The sequence below is a fragment of the Sciurus vulgaris genome, assembly GCF_902686455.1.
Source record: "Sciurus vulgaris genome assembly, chromosome: 1".
NCBI classification, from domain to species: domain Eukaryota; kingdom Metazoa; phylum Chordata; class Mammalia; order Rodentia; family Sciuridae; genus Sciurus; species Sciurus vulgaris.
Genome location: NC_136461.1, coordinates 133316673 through 133340348, shown reverse-complemented (window position 1 = coordinate 133340348; position 23676 = coordinate 133316673). Strand labels below are relative to the sequence as shown.

General features: G+C 38.3%; 1 protein-coding gene across 1 annotated transcript; it reads right to left on the bottom strand.

Annotated features, from left to right (window-relative positions):
• Nucleotides 1–877: 877 nt before the first annotated feature.
• Nucleotides 878–2208, bottom strand: LOC306656880 (ferritin light chain-like; the record flags this gene model as incomplete). Its single annotated transcript, XM_079132459.1, has 1 exon — nt 878–2208. One exon carries the CDS (start codon nt 2206–2208, stop codon nt 1690–1692), a length of 519 nt encoding a protein of 172 aa, XP_078988585.1. The 3' UTR covers nt 878–1689.
• Nucleotides 2209–23676: the final 21468 nt, after the last annotated feature.

Here is a 23676-nt window from a genome sequence, read left to right as displayed (position 1 = left end):
ACAGTAGCACACAACTAATATTTATAATGATAATTCAAATCCAGAAGGCATATTTTTTAAATTTAAAGACTTAGAATCTAAGAAAATAAAAAAATTACTTAGAATTTTAATTTTCACTACTTTAGGGTAACCAGCAGGAAGTTTTTCAAATATAAAAATATGTTTTGGATAAAATTTTATGTGGCGAAATCAAAATAGAAATGCAAATTTAAGAATAAAACATAATCACTAAGTAAGTATGGGATAACCACAGAATAAAAAAAAAATCAGTGAGGTTTTGATATTTCCCTCCTGTCCCTTCGTGAATCATCTTGCCTCTCCTGTAGTGCAAATCTATCCAAACTGCTTTGGAGAGTGCTGTTGTAATTCGGGGGCAGATGTTTCTCCTTGTGCAAGAGGAAGAGAAACAGGGTGAGGCTAATTTATAATTATCAGTTGAGCATCCCTAATCCAAAAAATCTGAAATCTGAATTGCTCCAAAAACTGAAACTTTCTGAGTGCTGATATGATGCTGCAAGTGGAAAATTCCACACCTGACTTCATGTCAAATGTAGTTAAAAGGCACTAAACCAATCATTTAAAATACCTTCAGACTATGTGTGTGAGGTATAGATGAAACATGAATGAAGTCTATGTTTTTACTTGAAACCCATCCCTGAAAGATCACATTGTATATACTTAAATATTCTAAAACTGGAAAAAAAAATCAGAATTCTGAAACACTTCTGACCCTAAGAACTTCATATAAAGGACACTCAACCTGTATGCTCATACCTGAGGTGCTGCCATGGGTTGGGTGTTCTATATCCACTGACCTTGTAGTTGCTACTTAGTTTTTTCTTTTTTTTGCTTATATAATTCTATCCATTTACTCTGAGTGGACTACAAATTTGGACCTAAGTTTTCTAGTAGGCAATCAGAAAAGGAAACTTAATTAGTTACATCATTTAGTGTCCATTAAACCAAAACAAACCAATCACCCAAGTGGAGCACTGTTATTTCTAACAGTAAGTCCAGACCAAAATTTCTCGCGAGGCTTCATAAAAGTCCCGTGCGTGATGTTACAGTCAGTGTTCTCAGCAGTAGTACAATGGGAGATGCAAAGATGACTTTCACAGGACTTCTTCTTCTTGGGTTCCTCGGAATAGGCAGATGGTATCACACCAAATTGAATATCAGGAAAAGCATAGTTATTGTGAATTTGGCAGTTTCGGAGGTGTCCAATATGATGCAGTCCAGAGAGTCCACTCTCTGTTTTGCTAGGCCAAATCAGGGATGCATTGTAGAGTCATTCCAATACTTAGAATAGTTTCAGAGAAATTGCCAAACCTCCAACACTGTATGCAATACTCATGAATAAGGTGAGTGTGGATGGCTCGTTGGATCCTCAAAGTCCACAAGTGACTCAGAAACGTTAAGAACAGACTACAAATTAAACAGATTATAGAATTCAACAGACTAAAAATTCTGCATGCTCTTCTAAATACTTATTTTTTCATCTTAGCCTAACTATACCCCTTCTCTCAGCAAAAATAACTTTTTTTGTTTCCATTTAATCCACGGCTTGGGCGGGCGCTTCTGGGTGGTGAGACGCTGTCTCTTGGCTGGAGCTAGAGACGCAGACTGACATCTCGATGTCAGGGGAACACACAGGAACCGCTCCAAAGCCGCTGGGCCCCAGGACTCCTCCTAGTCACCCTTGAGGGTGAGCTTTCTGAAGAGGTACTCGCCCAGGCCCGCATCTGGGCCAGCCAGCCTGCGGAGATTGGTCAGATGCTCACCCAACTTCTTGATGAGTTTCACCTCCTGGTCTAAGAAGTGGCTCTCCAGAAAAAAGCAGAGTTGGGGGTCTGTGTTGAATAAACCCAGGGCATGAAGATCCAAAAGAGCCTGGTTCAGATTCTTCTCCGGGATGAGGGCAGCTTCCACGGCATCCAGGCAATCATGCCACTCCTCTTGGGTCAGCTTCTGCCCACCCTGGCAGAGGGAGCGGGCACTGAACTTGTTTTGCATCAGGAGGTGATGCGCACCCTCACGCTTCTCCTCAGCCAACTTGAAGAAGAAACCGCCCTCCAGAGCCACGCGGTTACCTTCGAAATAGAAGCCCAGGGAGAGGTAGGTACAGGAGGCCTGCAGATGCATGTTGATCAGGCGATCGAGGGCGGCCTGCACCTCACGGGTATAACTCTGGTGGCCCTGGGTACTCATGGCTGGGTGGCAAGATGGAGCTAAAAGCAAAATCTGGTGTCAGTTTTTTCTTTTTTTCATAGTTATTTTTCTTTGAAAAACAGAAGTACTTTGTGAACACAGACAAAAATAATCTTATCTCTTTTTCCCAGATGTCTCAATAAAGATCCAAAAGTATCAAGGAACTTTTCAGAAATATTACAAGTATTTGCAAAAAAAGAGTATAGAGCCCTAGCGTCCTCATCTAGGGTGATTAGATTGTGATTTGTGATTATAGGTATGAGGTTAGGTAGATAACCTGAAGATTTCAGCTTTATGCCTTCATGTAACTCATTATAACAGCCTGCTGAGTGGCAAGCTCTTCTTTCTCTTGACATTTGCTAGAATGAGAGGCCTGATGGAGATGGTTCTTGCCTCACATCTCTGATGCATCAACCTGTAAGGGACTAAATAAATGATGATACAGCTATTCAAAAGAATTTTACCCAGCCTTTAAAAAGAGTAAAGATGACCTGAATACTTTTATACGTATTTATTGCTGGGCATGGTAGTATGTGCCTGTAATCCCAGCTACTTGAGTGGCCAAGGCTGGAGGATCTCAAGTTCAAGCCCACCCTGGGCAACACAGAGAGACCCCTGTTTTGAAAGACAAAACAATCCAAACCACAGTATCATTAAGTGAAAAATGCAAGTTTTAGGACAATATTTAAAGTATGATCCTATTTGTGTGTGTGTGTGTGTGTGTGTGTGTGTGTGTGTGTGTGTGTGTGGTCCAAAGACTGTTCATACATGGAAAATCTTGGGTTTGCAAGAAACCTTTTATCCCCAGAAAGTGGGGTTGGGAGATGTGGTAGAGTTAAGGAAGGAAGGACTTTTATTTATTTATTTATTTTTCTTTGAGTCCTTCTACACTGTTACTTTTTTTTTTTTTTTTTGTACAAAAAAAAAAAAAATTAAGCAAGTCCCACTTCTCCTTTGGGATTCACATTTTCCACAGGAAGCAATTTACTATGGAATCTTAGAAAGTCCTGTAAATAATCATGATTGCAGCATCAATAAAGCATTATAATCAGTCAGAGAGGCCATTTGAATACAAATTGTGACAATTTCAAGATAATTTCCTAACCATCCCAAAACATAGGTCAACCATAAAAGTTATGCCAATCTAAGATCACCAGCTTAAATGATAGAGTTCATTGCAAGTTCAGCCTGAATTGGGATTAAATGAAATGAAATTGATAGCAGATGAAAACCCAACAGGTTCCAGAATAATTGTATACTTGTCATGATGTTCTCACTAATTGGAGCACCAGCTCAATGAATCTCAGCTTCTGGAACTGCTCCTGGGGTAACTAGCAGACACATCTGTTTGGTACAAATCTGCATATTTGCTCATTTGCCAAAAATGTAAAGTGGAGCCCTGAATTAGTTTCAGTTCACTTAATCACTTGCAAGCTGAAGAGTCAGCTGAATATATCATAATGCCTCTTTCCCCACAACAAGCCACATTTCATCCATAAGTGAACACTTAAAAAAAAAAAAGTCAACTTAAAAGCACAGTGTCCGGAATGGCGAGGCACAGGGGTGCATATGGCTTTGGATGAATGAGTATTACTATCATTTATCTAAGTAGGAGCCAGGTGCTCACACCAAATAGGAAACTAATAAAAGGAAGCCCTTTAGAAGCTCTTATGTTCAAATTGAATGCAAAGCTTATATTTTCTTAAATGAAGACACCTTTAACTCACATCTCATTCCCTTTGGCAATGTGTGCATTAATAGATAAGTATTTGCATGAAGGTTTCAAAAGTTGTACTTCTAACAGAATTAACGTTTAACCTTCGTTAGTCCCTGTGGTTTTTTTCTCAAAAATAACTTCTGTCACAGTAGTTTAATGCCATATTCATTTTATTTTATCATGGATTTTAAATTATAGGAATCCTCCCATCCTTTAGATTTGGTACAAAGCAATTTCATATTTACATTACATTTGGCAGACTCAGGTTATCTTCAAATGTTCTACAAAAATAAAACAATCAGTCTACACAGCAGTAACCACCCTGTGGAGATGAAATGTGTTACCAAGAAAAGGCTTTGCTTCTTTGAAACATCAATTGTAACAATGTCTCATATTGTTCCTCTCTGTTAATATTTGTCATCTTTTATTTCAGAGCTTAAGGAACACTGAATGACTGAGTTACCTTTCAGGATAGAAATTCATTGATGGGAAATGTTCTCAGCTGCTCTACCAGCTTCACCAGGCTTGGCAGGGGCTGGAATCTCCCATTCCCCAGGCCCCAAACAGTTTCTTTGAGCTGGCATTCATTTATTAAGTATTGACTGGACTCCTAGTGTGCACCAAACACTTCCCTACACAATGACTTTTTAGCAGTGATGAACACAGACAACATACCTGCTCTCTGTGGAGTTCACACAGCAGACCAGAACAACTTAACCAATATAAATCAAGATTGGTATATCATCAAACGATGATGTGCTTGAAACAAGGTGTTGTACAGGGAAAATTTTCTGAAGGTAGGAGTAGAGCTGGTGGTCAGGGAAGGCTTTTCTGAGGAGGTACCACTTAAGATGCAGCCAAATATGAGAAGATGCAGGCTTGGTAGGACCCAGGGAAGGAGCACAGTAAATGGAGGAAGAGTGTTGCACGTGGTTACAATGAATACAATGAAGTAGGACCAGTGGGTTACACTGTCTGAGTGCCAACCCCTGAGCAAAGCATGGTAAAGGAAATCAGTCTCTGTGCACTGAGGTCTGAGGTGAAGAGCTTTATTTGGGAGAGATGGAACACTTGTCACAGAGGAAGCTGCTTCTGTCTATATTGTGTATAACACTGTCTTATATGCTTGCAGTTAAGCTAGCCATACACCTTGAAGGTCAAGCCTTGCATAAGCAGTTACTAGCCTATTTGGCAGATTATTGTCGGTAACAGAAGTAACAAGCAATTCTGTGAACCAGCAGGTGACAGGCTCACAAGCCACAGAAGAGCTATTTTACCCGACCACAGAAGAACATCCTGTTCACAGAGCATAAGAAAAAAGGGTATGGGGCCACAGTCCCCATGTGTGTCTGTCTCCTGACAGAATGCCACAGAGGCCTCCTTGCAGGAGACAGGTACCACAGAAAATTAAGTGCAAGGAGGCTGATTATGGAATAATTCAAGTCTCCACCCCTCCCCCTTCAACCCTGGCTCCCATCAGTTTGTCCATACTCTGCTTTCCATTCATCTTTCACATATGTAAATTGACCAGAGTCCATCAGGTAGACTCTTGCATGCATTGAAAGAGCCAGACTTATATAATAACTGGAAGAAAGAGGCCTTAGATTGCATGAATTAGTGGTTAAACGAGGTCTCTAGAGGTAGCTCTATGGGGACAAGGTTTGTGTTTTATCAGTAAACCCTGCAACTTCCAGATCTCTAAGGCATGTCCTGTTCCACCATTGTGCAGTGTCTACCTATACACCCACAAAGTTCTGTAGAAAGAAGAGGAGTTGCTGTGTTGTCTGTTTTGTCCACTGGAGGTGGGTCTCTGATATGTTGCTAGTCTCTTGAATTCTTTTTAGGTTACAGGGGGTCTGAACAAAACACAAACTCAGCATTGATCACTTAGTCTGTGTTCTTAGCCTGTGGCCTGTAGGACATAGCCATGATTAGTGGAACCTCTTAGTGTTCCATATTCTTTCTACTCCAAGAGAATATTGCCACTGAAAAGAGGTAAAGTGGCATCAAGGGTGACAAGATGTATGGACTATTTATTTTCATTTACTTGGCACAGGAAACTGAAATAGAGAAATAGGTTGACTTTACCTGGTGGGAGTAGGGTTGGGATAAGGGCTGGTGGTGGATGCTCTCCTCTGAAGCCTGTCCTTAAAATTTGTCTAACTGTTCCTTAAGTCATTGTACATAGGAGTAAGAAATAAAATAACTTCATTTTGTTGTTCAAAAGACTTAGCCCAAATATTTTTCTGTGAAATTTTTGCCTGATCACGCTTGATTACCAGTCCCAAGGTCACTATGGGTTTACACAGCCTTTGTGCATCCACAATACTTTGTCCTTGGTCATCCCAGTGAATTGAAGTGTATCTAATCTCACATCCTCATTTAGATCATAAGCTTGTCTGTGTATTGCTCATTTATCTATCTCCAGAGTACCTGCTCCAAAGGTGTTTGTTCTAAATGAATGAATAAATAAATGATGTGTAATAAATACAGCTCTACCAAAGCAACAGCAAAAATTTTTACTGCAAACCAGCAATGGTAGCAGAGTCCTGACACACTGTGATGACTGAAGGAAGATGAGGAGGCAAAAAAAGGGGAGCCTTCCTCAGCAGAAATCCTGGAATAATGAAATAAAGACCACAACCCATTTAGGACTGCTAATCTTCCATCCATGGAGATAGTTTATTTTTCTCTGCTTTGGGAAATAATGGCAGAAGGTGGAATGACTGAGATATTTTGATGAGATTATCTCACTACTTAATGGATTAGGCTGCATATTTTATATTATCGTAATGTCTGTCCAAAAGGCGTGTTTCAGCCTTTGTGCCTTTTTACCTTAGTAAATGCAATATTCTGAACAAAATGGAATCATTCTTCAGAAGTCGAAGCTCTCATAATGCATTGAGGCCATGATAACATCCAGACCCCTGCTCTGGTTTCTTCTGGAAGATTCATAGGAAATACAGCCGAATTTGCACTGACCTGAGGGCATGACCAGCATAGTCATTCTTTGAATAAATCTTAAAATAATTTGGTTTCCTTATGACCCATGCTTTCTGCCCAAAAGTCATAAGCTATAAACAATTCTGATAGGTTTATATTTCTGGTTAATCAAGGTTTACTGCCTGCTTTAAACTTAGTGCCAAGTGACACCCAGAAAGCATTCTTTCTTTGGAGCACCACAAGCAGCAGAGAAGTCAAATTCATCACCAAGTGACAGGTGCACTCACATCCCAGAAGAGAGTCAATTCATAATCCTTTCACTTTTATTTATTTTGTTACCTCCATCAGGGAATCTTCCAGCTGGTGCTATTAGTAGGCAGGGCATGACCTTCCACACTACTGTAATATTTTCTCCTTTGCTATGTCTTTGGTTGGTGCACTTAATAAGAAGTCTCTGGAAAATGAATATGGAGACAGCAGGATGTATAATCCCTGTCTTCCTAGAATGTGTCTTAGTGATAAGTGGACGGTGAATGCTGATGAGCGCTGACTCTTCCTTAATCAAGCCTCGTGTTCTGGGATGTGCGTACATGTGTGTTTGCAGCTGCTGTCTAGACTGCACTCTCCGTTACCAAACCATCAAGATGATCACAAATAATCAAGGAAAAAATTGAAATGACATCAGATGCATTATCTTTACTCATCAGCAATACTGACCATGTGGTTTAATAAAACACTCATGGGACACATTTTCCCTTAATAACGTATCAGTGACAATAACTGCAGTTTCTGGAATTTCTCTCAATCACAGATGTGGACATGTTTTTATGAATTGAATTACAACAAAATAATTCTTTGGACCAGAGCATATAGTGAAAACAAATTCTTTTGATTTTCATTTTTTTAATATCATCTGTATCTGAGGACCAAAAGATCTGCATCAAACATTCATTGACTGGGTACTTTGGCCAGGTTATTAGCCATTCCAACTTGTGAAAGCTTACCTCAGAGGTTGTTAGGGTAAAAATGCTAAAGAGGAAGTGTATGTCATCCAGGAGAATGCAGGACTCAGAGTCTGCTACCACACCTCACCTCTCATTGACTAACACTGGATAAACCGCCTAACATCTCCAAAAGTCATATTTTTCTCATTTATTAAATGTGGACAACAATGTAGTTCTCATGGAATTGTTGTGAGGAATTAGATGGAGATATTGCAAGTAAGGTGATGATAATATAATAGATATTCCTATGGTGTTAGGATGGTTTATACCCTCCTCAAAAGCTGGAAGAACTTCTGTGGTTCATACAAGACTCTGTTCAACTGACTAAAGTCAAATCGCTTGACTCCATCAACAAATATTGAGTAATAGATGTGATGTGAAAATACTATCAATATTAATTATGATTAATGATAAAGCTTGCCAGTCAAGGGACTTGCCTTCCCACTGTGAACACCTACAAAATTAGACAAGTCTTTCTAGACATGGACCATAGACCATACTTTCTGGTTTCCAATATCTGAAAACTATGATTTTACATATTTTGTTCAATTTTTAGTTTTAGAGAGGAAGATACATCCAGTTCATGTTTCTCTATGTGGTTAGAAATAGAGATCTGTTAGTGGTCTTCAGTAATTAAAGGTGGATTAACTAAGTAATAATAAGAGGCATAGTTTTAAAACAAGTTAATATTAGAAATGGAATGCTAAAAGTACTTGATTTACCCAGGTGAAATCAGGAGAAGTTAACAGGAACATTAACATCATATGAAATAATGAAAAGAATGGTAGATTAAAACCATTTCAATAACTATATTAAATGAAAAGATGGTAGATTAAAACCAAACCATTTCAATAATTATATTAAATGTAAATGGGCCAATATTCTGCTTAAGGACAGTCTTGATTAAAGTTAAAAGTAGTGTAGACATGGAGATACTTGCTCTACTTCAAGGAAGGACCTTTTGCCCTGGCTGTCAGACATGGGCCTTCCTCTGTTTGTGCCAGCTACAGTGTACCTTATTGCCCTTCCCAATATGGGTCACTCTCAATTACTGATTGAGGCAGGGAATTAAAGAATTGGCCATTTCAGTCTAGTGTGAGTGTGGGACAACACTAATGGCAAATATGTTTCAGAACTCCCAGCATGGTGGGCTAAGGCTGTCATGACTATAGGGCTGTTTGAATTTTGCTTCTGCCCCATCCTGCTTAATCCCTTTCCTTTTCAAAATTATTTATTCCAATAAGTACTCTGAACAACCAATCTCCAGCTCATCATCTTCTTCTGGAGAATCTAACCTATGACAAAGATTCAGTTATATTCTGTCCACGGAGATTGACTTTAAATGTAAAGACAGATTAAAAGTAAAAGAACTTAGTCATATCAGACAAGGTAGAATTTGAGACAAGGTATGTTACTTGGAGGAAAGAGGTGTTTTAGATGATGAAAAGGTAAATTCAACAGGAAATCACAAGCATTCTAAAGTAGTATTCATCTTAGAAAATCTTTTCAAAATAAAGGAAGAAAATTGACATAAATACAGGAAAAGGTAGATACATCTACCCTCATAGTTGAAGAACACCACCACTTTTTAAAGGAAGCAGAAAAAAAAATAAATAACTTAGAAGAAATGAAAGGAATAGTAATAAACTTGACTCAGTTTTTATTTGTAGAACACTATAACCCCAAACAAAAAATTTTAAGTGCTCATGGAGTGTTGACTAAGATATCTGCTAAAGTACAATATAAATCTTGAAATATGAATTCTCACAGAATATTTTCTGACTACAACAATTTGGAAACCAATATCAATGAGATACATTGAAAATTTCTCGAATATTTGGAAATTTAACAATACATCTCTAAATAAGTCACAGGTAAAGAAGAAATCACATGAAAAATTAAGGAACATTTTTGGCAAAAATAATTAAAACACACATTGCAAACTTTCTGTGATATAACTAAAGCAATAGTTAGAAGGAAATGTGTAACTTTAAAGGCCTGTATAAAAAGAGGAAAAATTGAAAATCAATTACTAAGTTTACAGAAAAAAAGAAAATTGATAAACCAATAAGGCCTCTGAAAAAAGTAAGAAAATTGATAAATTATGATTAAGACTTATACATAAAAATCAAACAAATCAACAATATCAGGAAAGAAGGGAGATATCACTATACAGTCTATAGATATTAATTGGTTGCCATGATTAGAATATTTGTGTCCCCTCTAAAACTCATGTTGAAACTCAATCCCCAGTGCAATAGTATTAGGAGGTGGGGTGTTTTGGCTGTGATTAGGCCACGAGGGCTCAGCCCTCATGAAAAGATTAGTGTCTTAGAAAAGGACTCAAGGGGGGCAAATTTACTCCTTTGGTCCCTCCTGCTACATGAGGGACCCCATGTTCATACCCCATGGAGGAAATAGCCACAAAGTGTCATCTTGGCAGCCGAGAGCAGCTCACACCAGACAACTTTACCTACTAGTATTTGACCTTGGACTTCCCAGCTTCCAGGACTGAAAGACATACATTTATATTATTTATAAATTACTCATTTAAAGATGTTTTGCAAGTTTTTCAAGATGGCGGCCTAGAGGGTAGCTGCATTTCATGTTGCTCCAGGACTCAGGATTCAAAAGAGGAGATATTAAGAGACTTGGGACCAACTCAAAGCAGCCGGGTTAATCCCTCCCGTTGGGGAGGCGTCCCGGATGGGACGGTAGTCCCAGAATTCAGGGAACTTTGTGAAGTAGAGCTGCCGGCGAGACGCCCCTCCCCCCGCCGGAGCAGTGAACTCGGACAACTGGGAGCGTCGTAGAGGAGGCCGCTCAGCACAGCACTGGGACTCAGAGCAACCACTGGGGCTCCAGTGGCTGCCCAGGGGAGGAGCGGCGAGGAGAGCTGTGTGGACTCAGAACACGGGGGCCTGCCCTGAGGAGGAGGAGGAGGAGCAGCGTGGCCGCTTGGATTCGGAGTGACTATACCAGAGCTACAGGCAGTTGCCAGAGGAGAAGCGGCGCGGTGAGCTGTTTGGACTCAGAGCGACTGCTTCTGAACACCGGGGCCTGCCCTGAGGACGAGGAAGAGGAGGAGCGGGGCTGCTTGGATTCGGAGTGGCTATACAAGAGCTACAGGCGGTTGCCAGAGGAGGAGCCGCGTGGCGAGCTGTTTGGACTCAGACCACTTCTGAACACCAGGGCCTGCCTGGAGGAATAGGAGGAGGAGGAGGAGGAGTGCGGCGGGTCGTTTGGACTCGCAGTGACTGCATTAGAGCTCCAGGCGGCTGCTCAGAGGAGGAGGCGATTGGTGAGTTGTTTGGACTTAAAGCGACCACTCCTGAACAAAGGGGGGCTAACTGGAGGAGAAGTGCGGTGGGTCGCTTGGTCTTGAGTGGCCGCACCAGAGCTCCGGGCGGTTGCCCAGAGGACGCATGCAGCGGGTCACGTGGATTCAGAGCCACTCAGAGCGACCGCTCCTGAACACCCGGGGGGTTACCTGGAGGAGGAGGAGGAACGGGGCAGGTCACTTTGACTCGGAGTGATTGATTGCCCAGGGCTACGGGTGGTTGGTGGGAGGAGGAGGCACACAGTGAGTTTCTTGGATTCCTAGTGACTGCACCAGAATACTGGGTGGCTGTCTGGAGGAAGAGGTGTGTGGCGGGTCTCTGGGACTCAGAGCGATTGTACGGGGCCCCAGGTGGCTGCTCAGAGGAGGGGCCGCATAGCCAGGTGATTAGGTGCAGAGCAGGGTCCCAGGATCTAGGAGGCTTCTTGGTGGAAGAGCCCCACAGAGACACTCTTAGGGGCGGAGCGAAGGTTCCAGGGCTGCGGGCAGATTTTCTGAGGAGGGGCAGCCTAAGGAGATTCATCTGCGAAGGGTGAGGCTCCCAGGCCCAGGAGGTAGGGCCGGGCACCTGGGAACGTTGCGGAGGAAGGCAGCCCAGCCCAGGCGGTAGCTGTAAATTGAGGGGAACCTCTAGGAGGGAACTGACCAGCGAGACCTCCCCACCGGGTGAGTCTTCCCTCCCAGGTGAGGTTTCTCCACAAGGATGGTAAAACCAGAGACACAGGCCCAAACAGGCCTTGCCTCAGCCCACAGACTAGTTCCCCTTTGGATGACCATTGGTCAACAAGTGGAGGCACCTCTGCCCACTAGCAGGGAATATACCCCACCTGAAGGCCACCACTCCTAGAGAGGCAGCTTACTTGTGGAACACCGCATTATCAACTTCCTCCAAGACTTCAGCCTACTGAAGGCTAAGAGGGGATATATATAGAAATCTTCAAGGACATTGTAAGTCAATAGAGGAAATCTGCAATATCTCAGCGGTCCACTGATACCTGAACAATATAAGAAAACAAGGAAAGAAAATGCTGCAAACAAATCTAGATGTTACATCAATAAAACCTAATGACAGCATGGCAGAAGAAATGACAGAAAAGGAGTTTAGAATGTACATAATTAAAATGATCAGGGAAGCAAACGATGAGATGAAAGAGCAAATGCAGGCATTGAATGATCGCACCAATTGACAGTTAAAAGAGCAAATACAGGAAGCAAAAGATCATTTCAATAAAGAGTTAGAGATATTGAAAAAAAGCCAAACAGAAATTCTTGACATGAAGAAAACAATAAACCAAATTAAGAACTCCATAGAAAGCATATCCAGTAGGATAGAACACCTGGAAGACAGAACCTCAGATATTGAAGACAAAATATTTGACCTTGAAAACAAAGTTGAACAAACAGAGAAGATGGTAAGAAATCATGAACAGAATCTACAAGAACTATGGGATATCATGAAAAGGCCAAATTTAAGAATTATTGGGATTGAGGAAGGCTTAGAGAAACAAACCAAAAGAATGAACAATCTATTCAATGAAATAATATCAGAAAATTTCCCAAATCTGAAGAATGAAATGGAAAATCAAGTTCAAGAGGCTTATAGGACTCCAAATACACAAAATTACAACAGACCCACACCAAGGCACATTATAATGAAAATACCTAACATACAAAATAAAGACAGAATTTTAAAGGCTGTGAGAGAAAAGAACCAAATTACATTCAGGGGGAAACCAATACGGATATCAGCAGATTTTTCAATCCAGACCCTAAAAGCTAGAAGGGCCTGGAACAACATTTTTCAAGCCCTGAAAGAAAATGGATGCCAACCAAGAATCTTATACCCAGCAAAACTTACCTTCAAAGTTGATATGAAATAAAATCCTTCCATGATAAACAAAAGCTAAAAGAATTTACAAAAAGAAAGCCAGCATTACAGAACATTCTCAGCAAAACATTCCATGAGGAAGAGATGAAAAACAAAGAAGCAAATCAGCAAAGGGAGGAATTATCCTAAAGGAATTGTCAAATAAAGGAGGAAACAAGTTGTGTCAAACAAATAAATAAATAAAATTTAAAAAATGAACCAAATGACCGGGAAACCAAATCATATCTCTATAATAACCCTGAATGTTAATGGCCTGAATTCATCAATCAAAAAACATAGACTGGCAAATTGGATTAAAAAGAAAGATTCAACAATATGTTGCCTGCAAGAGACTCACCTCATAGAAGATACCCATAGACTAAAGGTGAAAGGATGGGGAAAAACATACCATGCACATGGACTCAGCAAAAAAGTTGGAGTATCCATCCTCATTTCCGATAATGTGGACTTCAAGCCAAAGTTAGTCAGAAGGGATAAAGAAGGTCATTTCATACTGCTTAAGGGAAGCATAAATCAGCAAGATATAACAATCATAAACATCTATGCCCCAAACAGTGGCTCATCCATGTATGTCAAACAAATCCTTCTCCATTTCAGAAACCAAATAGACCATAACACAATAATACTAGGTGATTTTAACATGCTTCTCTCACCACTGGACAGATCTTCCAGACAAAAATTGAACAAAGAAACCATAGATCTCAATAACACAATCAATAATTTAGACTTAACAGACATTTATAGAATATACCATCCAACCAAGAGCGAATACACTTTCTTCTCAGCAGCACATGGATCCTTCTCTAAAATAGACCATATATTATGCCACAAAGCTAATGTTAGCAAATACAAGAAGACAGAGACACTAGCATGTATTCTATCAGATCCTAATGGATTGAAGTTAGAAATAAATGAAAGAGTAAAACACAGAAACTATTCCAACATCTGGAGATTAAACAATATGCTATTACATGATGAATGGATAACAGAAGATAATAGGAAGGAAATTAAAAAATTCTTAGAGGTAAATGAGAACCAGGAAACATCATATCAAAATCTCTGTGACACTATGAAAGCAGTACTCAGAGGGAAATTGATTTCATGGAGCGCATTTAATAAAAGAAGTAAAACTCAACAAATAAACGACCTAACACTACAGCTCAAAGCCCTAGAAAAAGAAGAACAGACCAGCACCAAAAGTAGTAGAAGACAGGAAATTGTTAAACTCAGAGCTGAAATCAATGAAATTGAAACAAAAGAAACAATACAAAAAATTGACAAAATAAATAGTTGGTTCTTTGAAAAAATAAACAAAATTGATAAACCTTTAGCCACACTAACAAAGAGAAGACGAGAGAAAACCCAAATCACTAAAATTCGGAATGAACAAGGAAATATCACAACAGACAGGATTGAAATACAAAACATAATTAGAAGCTATTTTGAAAATCTATTCTCCAACAAAATAGAAAATTTCGAAGACATCACCAGGTTTCTAGAGACATATGAATTGCCTAACTGAACAAGGAGGACATAAACAATTTAAATAGACCAATTTCAAGTACTGAAATAGAAGAAGTCATCAAAAGCCTACCAACAAAGAAAAGTCCGGGACCAGATGGGTTCTCAGCCGAGTTCTACAAAACCTTTAAAGAAGAGCTCATTCCAATACTTCTCAAAGTATTCCATAAAATAGAAGAGGAGGGAACCCTCCCAAACTCATTCTATGAAGCCAATATCACACTGATACCTAAACCAGACAGAGACTCATCAAGGAAAGAAAATTTCAGACCAATATCCTTAATGAACATCGACGCAAAAATTCTCAACAAAATTTTAGCAGATCGCATACAAAAACATATTAAAAAGATAGTGTACCATGATCAAGTGGGTTTCATCCCAGGAATGCAAGGTTGGTTCAACATCAGGAAATCAATAAATGTAATTCACCATATCAATAGACTAAAAGTCAAGAATCACATGATTATTTCAATAGATGCAGAAAAAGCATTTGATAAAATACAGCACCCCTTCATGCTCAAAACACTAGAAAAAATAGGGATAGTGGGAACATTCCTTAACATTGTAAAGGCCATTTATGCTAAGCCCATGGCTAATATCATTGTAAATGGTGAAAAACTGAAAGCATTCTCCCTAAAAACTGGAACAAGGCAGGGATGCCCTCTTTCAGCACTTCTATTCAGCATCGTTCTTGAGACTCTAGCCAGAGCAATTAGACAAACCAAAGAAATTAAAGGGATACGAATTGGAAAAGAAGAACTCAAACTATCCCTGTTCGCTGATGACATGATTATATATTTAGAGGAACCTGGAAATTCCACCAGAAAACTCTTAGAACTCATAAATGAATTCAGTAAAGTAGCAGGTTACAAGATCAATGCTCATAAATCCAACGCATTTTTATACATAAGTGATGAATCTTCAGAAAGAGAAATTAGGAAAACTACCCCATTCACAATAACCTCAAAAAAAATAAAATACTTGGGAATCAATCTCACAAAAGAGGTGAAAGACCTCTACAATGAGAACTACAGAACACTAAAGAAAGAAATTAAAGAACATCTTAGAAGATGGAAAGATCTTCCATGTTCTTGGATAGGAAGAATTAATATTGTCAAAATGGCCATACTACCTAAAGTGCTTACAAATTCAATGCAATTGCAATTAAAATCCCAATGACATACCTTACAGAAATAGAGCAAGCAATTATGAAATTCATCTGGAAGAATAAGAAACCCAGAATAGCTAAAGCAATCCTTAGCAGGAAGAGTGAAACAGGGGGTATTGCAATACCAGATCTTCAACTCTACTACAAAGCAATAGTAACAAAAACGGCATGGTATTGGTACCAAAATAGAAAGGTAGATCAATGGTACAGAATAGAGGACACGGACACAAACCCAAATAAATACAATTTTCTCATACTAGACAAAGGTTCCAAAAATATGCAATGGAGAAAAGATAGCCTCTTCAACAAATGGTGCTGGGAGAATTGGAAATCCATATGCAACAGAATGAAACTAAACCCATATCTCTCACCATGCACGAAAGTAAACTCAAAATGGATTAAGGACCTCGGAATCAGACCAGAGACCCTGCAGATTATAGAAGAAAAAGTAGGTCCAGATCTTCAACATGTCGGCTTAGGACCAGACTTCCTTAACAGGACTCCCATAGCACAAGAAATAAAAGCAAGAATCAATAACGGGAATAGATTCAAACTAAAAAGCTTTCTCTCAGCAAAGGAAACTATCAGCAATGCGAAGAAAGAGCCTACATAGTGGCAGAATATCTTTGCCAATCATACTTCAGATAGAGCACTAATCTCCAGAATCTATAAAGAACTCAAAAAACTCTACTCCAAGAATTCAAATAATCCAGTCGACAAATGGGCTGAGGAAATGAATAGACACTTCACAGAAGAAGATCTACAAGCAATCAACAAACATATGGAAAAATGTTCAACATCTCTAGTAATAAGAGAAATGCAAATCAAAACCCCCCTAAGATTCCATCTCACCCCAATTAGAATGGCGATTATCAAGAATACAAGCAACAACAGGTGTTGGCGAGGATGTGGGGAGAAAGGTACACTCATACATTGCTGGTGGGGCTGCAAATTAGTGCAGCCACTCTGGAAAGCAGTGTGGAAATTCCTTAAAAAACTTGGAATGGACCCTCCATTTGACCCAGCTATCCCACTCCTTGGCCTATACCCAAAGGACTTAAAATCAGCATACTACAGAGATACAGCCACATCAATGTTCATAGCTGCTCAATTCACAATAGCCAGACTGTGGAACCAACCTAGATGCCCTTCAATTGATGAGTGGATAAAGAAACTGGTATATATATACAATGGTATATACTCAGCCATAAAGAATGATAAAATCATGGCATTTGCAGGCAAATGGATGAAATTGGAGAATATCATGCTAAGTGAGATAAGCCAATCTCAAAAAGCCAAAGGTCGAATGATATCGCTAATACGTGAATGAGGACACATAATGGGGGGGAGGGAAGTGTTATTGTTAGGGTTAGAGTTAGGATTAGGGAGGGGGGCAAATATGGAGGAAGGAAGTACTGTATAGAGGGTAAAGAGGGGTGGTAGGGGTGGGGGGATGGGAAAAATAACAGAATGAATCAAACAACATTGCTCTATGTAAATTTATGATTACACAAATGGTATGCCTTTACTCCATGTACAAACAGAGAAACAACATGTATCCCATTTGTTTACAATAAAAAAAAAAAACGAATAAATAAAAAAAAATAAAGATGTTTTGCACAGAAGCACATCAGATTAAGGCACTGGATAATGTGGACATATTGAGAAAAACTTCTGTATAAAATGGACAAATACATTGGAAAAAAAATTACTAAAGTTCATCCCACAAGAAATAAAAGATATAAATAGCTTTGTAGTTATTAAGTAAGTTCAATTCATAATCATAAGACATCCCACAAAGAAAATTCAGGTACAGTGTCTACTGATGAAGCCTATCAATTAATAAAGAGGACTTAAATAATACTAATATTACACAAGCTCTTTCAAAAAAAGAGGAGGAAACACATCCCAATTCATTTTTATAGGCCAGCATACTTCTGATACCAGCATATATCTGATAGCAAAGAAAATTATGATCTATTATTCTTCATAATCTTAAACGAAAAAAATCATTGAGGTAATTTTGCCAAGTCTATTCTGGAAATATATAAAAATGATAATGCATCATGAAGTGAAGTTTATACTAGGAATGCAAAAGTGGCTCAGAATTGAAAAACATCAACCAACTTATTTTATATCAGTAGAATGAAAGAGAAATATCTTATGATCATCACAATAGATGCAGAGAAAACACTTGGCAAAATTCAGCATCCACACATGATTAAAAAAAAAAAAAACTCAGCTTTTAGGAACAGAAAAGATATTTCTCAGTTGAGTATGGCTATCAACTTTGTCACAGTAGTGGTGACATACTGAGCACTTTCTACCTAAAATGGAAGCAAGGTGAGGATGTTCACTCTCATTGTTTTTATTCAACACTGTTTTCTGGGCAGTGAAATGAGGTAAGGGGGGGAAAAAAAAAACCCACGTAGATTGGAAAGTAAAAAGCAATACAATCTTTATAGATAACATAGTTATATATCTGCTATACGATTTTTTTTGTAAAAAATTTTAAGGGATCTACCCTTCCAAAACAAGAACTTTTAGAATTAATAAATTAAGTGAGAGCCAGGTGTGGAGGCAGGAGGATCAAGAGTTCAAGGTCAGCCTCAGCAACTTAGAGAAGCCCTAAGCAACTCAGTGAGACCCTGTTTCTAAGTAAAATATAAAAAAGGGTTGGGGATGTGGCTCAGGGTTTAAGCAAGTGCCCCTGGGTTCAATTCCTGCTAGTCCCCCCCCAAAAAAAAAGAATTAATAAGTGAGTTTACCAAGGTCACAGGGCATGAACCAATATATAAATATCAGTTGTATTTATATATACTGGCATTAAGTAACTAGAAAATAAAATTTTAAAATGCATTTACAGAAATACCAAAAAACTATGAACTACTTGGGAATAAATTAGTAGGAGATGTATTATCATTTGGGAAATTATCTTGAAATTGTCCTACTCATGCTGGAACAAAAAGACTTAACGGCTAAGTTAAAGTCCAAACCTCACTCTTTATTTAATCAATCAACAACACAAAGCAAAATAAAACCCAAAACAAACAAACAACAACAACAATAAACAGGGAGAAAGTTAAAAAAAAAAAAAAAAAAAAGAACTGCTTTGAAGAGGTCTAAGCTGGCAGGAGGACTGCGTTTGCCTGAACCCCATGCTACTCTGTCTTCACTTGTCCTGTTTGTCCCTTTGCCTCATCAGCCTTCACTGAGGATGCTGTGGGGACAAGGACAGAGCTGAGGTTTGAGCAAGAGGGCACACAGAAGGTATTTCAGGTAAGGAGACATCCTATTTCTATTGGAAAGATGCAGGCATGAGAAAACCTGGTCACATGAGTAGCTTTCCCTTAAAATAGTCATGGATTTTGTGTTTCTTGGAGGCAGAAAGAATGTCACCATTCATGAATTAAGGCATCTTGAATATTGAGTATTGAGTATTGAATATACACTAAATATGTGAATATTTGATGACTCCTGAGTATTTTCTGCTTAGTATTTTTAGTACCACACATGTCTCATACATATTTAATATGTTCTGAATATTAAGTGCCTCCCATGTATTTGGTACATCATGAATATTTAGTATCCAGGTACCTTATGAATATTAAGTATTTTTTTGCTCTTTCCATCCTTCTCTACCTATGTCTAACACACATATGCTCTACTCGGTAACTACTTATCTTTACCTAACACATAAATTGTCTATTTAAAAAAGAAGATTCTGCTTATTAAGTTACTGATACTTAAAACATTTCAAAAGTTTTTGCCCATGTTTTACAAACCATGGACACTTAACATCTTTTATAATTGAATTGAATATTCTCAAAAGCCAATGTATGTTACATGTGGAAGAACTATATTCTGAAAATAACTGTATTCTGAAAATCACAAAGCATTGCTGGGAGAAATGTATGTAAACCTACATAAGTGTAGATATGTACCATGTTCATGTTTAGGAAAACTTTTAAAAAATATTAATGAGATATAAAATCTATGCACTATAACTATCAATTGATGTATTCAACATTGATTGAATTGACTCACAAATTCAACATAATTCCTATTTTAAAAAATCCCAGTAGACTTCCTTCAGGGGTAATGTAGAAATCCACAATCTGATTCTAAAATCTATGTGGAAATGAAAACTACTTTTGAAAAAGAACTAACTTGAAGGAGCTAAACCATTTGATTTCAAGACTTAATGCAAAAATAAAAATGGAGTTGTGTACAACCATAGAAATGAAAAGCTGTACCCCATTTGTGTACAATGAATCAAAATGCAGTCTGTAAAAATAAAAAAAGATTTTAATAAAAAAAGAATGGAGTTCAAAAATGTATTCAGACATATAGGGTCAATTGATTTTCAAAAATGTGGCCAAAAGAATAAACTGTGAACTGGGCATGGTGGCACATGTTTGTAATCCCAGAGACTGGGAAGGCTGAGGCAGGAGGACAGCAAGTTTGTGGTCAGCCTTAGCAACTTGGTGAGATCCTATCTCAAAATAAAAAATAAGAAGGACTGGGGATGTACCTCAGTGGTAAAGTGCCCCTGGGTTTATCTTCAGTCCCCCTCCCATTCAAAAAGAAGTAATTAAATGTGGGAAAAGATAATCTTTTTCAGCAGTAAGAGTTGAACAAAAAATGCATTGCAACCCATACCTCATACCATATGCGGAAGTTAATTCAACATGTTTCACTGCTCTAAATGTAAAATTTTAAAAAGAGAAAAAGTAGGAAAAATATTCATGACTTTGGATTAGGCAAATATTTCTTAGACACAGACTAACAGTAAAATAAGAAAATTTAGAACTTGAATTGCATCAAAATTTAAAATTCCTGCTTTTTCAAAGGACACCATTAAATCTGTAAAAAGGCCAACTATAGACCCGAAGAAAATATTTACAATATGTATATATGACGAAATGCTTGTATCTACATCTCAGCGATAAGAAGACAAAATATTCTTTATTTGAAAAGGGGTAAAAGACTTGAACAGATAAAATGAAGACTACAAATGTCCAAGTAGCATACAAAAAGATAATCAACATCACTGGTTATTTGGGAAATATAAATTAAAACACAACAAGATACCACTTCATTCAAATTTTAAAAAGTAAATTTAAAATACTGAGTCTTGGCAAAGATGTGGAGAAGCTAGAACTCTCATGCAATGCTGTAGGAGGACAAAATCATGCAATTATTTTGGAAAACCAGGGCCAATTTATCACAAAATTAAAGGTATTGCTATCTATGGCCTAACAATTCTGTTAGGTATTTACCTACAGGAAATGAAAACATATCCATGGAAAGACCTGCATCTGAATGTTCACAACAGTTTTATTCATAATAACCCCAAACTAGGAACAACCTATGAATCTCTCATAGGATAATATTGAAATAATAAACAAAAAAGCACAAAGACACAGGGGTACACACGTCCTCAGATGTCTCTAGATCATCTATGACTGTTTTAGTCAGCTTTTTGGCTGCTGTGACTAAATGACCTGACCAGCACAATTATAGAAGAGGAAAGGTTTATTTGAGGGCTCACGGTTCCGCAGGTCGTAGTCCATAGAAGGCTGGCTCCATTCCTTGGGGCTTGAGGTAAGACTGAACATCATGGTAGAAGAGGGTGGAAGAGGGAAGCAGCTCACATCATGGTGATCAGGAAGTAGAGAGAGAGTTTCCACTCTCCAAATACAAAATATATACCCAAATACACACACCCCAATTCCAATCTCTTCCAACCACACTCTACCACCTCAGTTACTACTCAGTTAATCTCTATCAGAGGATTAAATCACAACTCAATCATTTTTCCTCTGAACCTTCTTTGTCTCACACATGAGCTTTTGGGGGACACCTCATATCCACACCATAACAATGACCTTCTACCTCAGCTCCTTCCTGATGTGATTGGTGACTAGCACTGCATTGGCTGTTCCCCACCTGTACATAGACAACGGAGAGCAGAGGTTCCATGGAGGGAACAATCCAGGGAAGAAGAAGAAATTTCCCTCCTTCTCTTTTTTTGACCCTCAGAGGGGTTTTTACATCTTGTTTAGAGTAAAAGAACAAAAATGCTGAAAAAAAAAAATTGGTTGCTACGCAATGGAATAATACTTAGCCATGAAAATAATGAAGTACCGATACATACTATGACTTAGATGAATCCTGAAAATATGCTGTTAGTGAGGCCAGATATGAAATACACATATTGTGTGATTCCATTTATATGAAACGCAGAATAGAATTCCATGGAAATAGAAAGTAAACAAGTAGTTGCCAGTCATGGGTCAGGGTAGGTGGGGGTGGGAACTGACTGTTCATGGGTCTGGGTTTTCTTTTGGGGTGATGAAAATGTCCCGGAGTTAGAATGAGGTGCTAGTTGTATGATCTTGTGAATGCAGTAGAAGTAAATGAATCGTAGACTTCAAGAGTGAATTTTATGGTATGTGACTTTTACCTTAATAATGATAAAAAAAGCCCAATGGATATTTTTCAGTCCTTATTTATTTACCCTTCTGTAGCATTTTCTCTTCTCAGTGATGTCCTCTGTTTTGGTTCACTTCTATTATCCTCCATGCTAATATTCTTCTGATTTTTTCCCTATTTCTTAGAAATATATTCTTCTGATTTTAGCCCTATTTCTTAGAAACATATTCTTCTGATTTTAGCCCTATTTCTTAGATTGCTTCTTTTTGACTTCTAGTGTGTGTTCTTATTCCCAAATTCATTCCTTAAAACAATATTGGTGGTCCTCAGAAGGCCTTTAGATGCCTCCTTTTCTGAGCATCTCCTCTCCTGAGATTTTAATTGTCTCTAAATGATAATTGATTGGCATGTTTCTATTATCCACCCATCACTCTGTCCTGAGCTTCATACTCTTCTGCTCAAGTTCCCACACTTGACTATTGCACAAGCTCCCAGTCTCAACATGAGCCAATTTACCTTCTCCAAAAACCAAGCTTGCTAGTCTTTTTTTTTTCCAAATATGAAAAAAACTATAATGTAGTAAAAAATTTCCTAAAATAAACAAATATTTGAAACTAATCTAAAATCGATAGTCTTTTTTATTTCCTTTTTATTTGTTCTGTTCACATATATATGACAGTAGAGTGTACTTTGACATATTAGTCATACATGGAGTAGAACTTATTCTAATTAAGATCCCATTTGTGTGATTGTACATGATATGGAGTTTCACTGATATATTCATATATGAACATAGGAAAGTGATGTCTGGTTAATTCTGTCTTTCCTATTCCTCTCCCGCTCCCTTTCCTTCATTCCCCTTTGTTTAATCCAATGAACTTCTAATTTTCCCCTCCTTATCCTTCCTTGTTGTGGATTAGCATCCACATATCAGAAAGAACATTCAGCCTTTGGTATTTTGGGACTGGCTTATTTCACTTAGCATGATATTCTCCTAGCTCCATTCATTTAAGGTCAAATGCCATAATTTCATTCTTTATGACTGAGTAATATTTCATTGTGTATATGTACCACAGTTTCTTTATCCAGTCATCTGTTGTAGGGCACCTAGTTTGGTTTCATAGTTTAGCTATTGTGAATTGAGCTGCTATAAACATTGATGTGGCTGTGTTACTATAGTATACTGCTTTTAAGTCCTTTGGGTATAAACCAACGAGTGGGATAACTGGGTCAAATGGTGTTCCATTCCAAAATTTCTAAGGAATCTTCATACTGCTTTCCATAGTTGCTGCACCAATTTGCAGTCCCACCAACCATGTATGAGTGTGCCTTTCCCCCCATATCCTTGCCAAGATTTATTTTTACTAGTATTCTTTTTTAAAATTTTTTACAGTCTGCATTTTGATTCATTGTATAAATGAATCAAATGGGGTACATAATTTTGTTTCT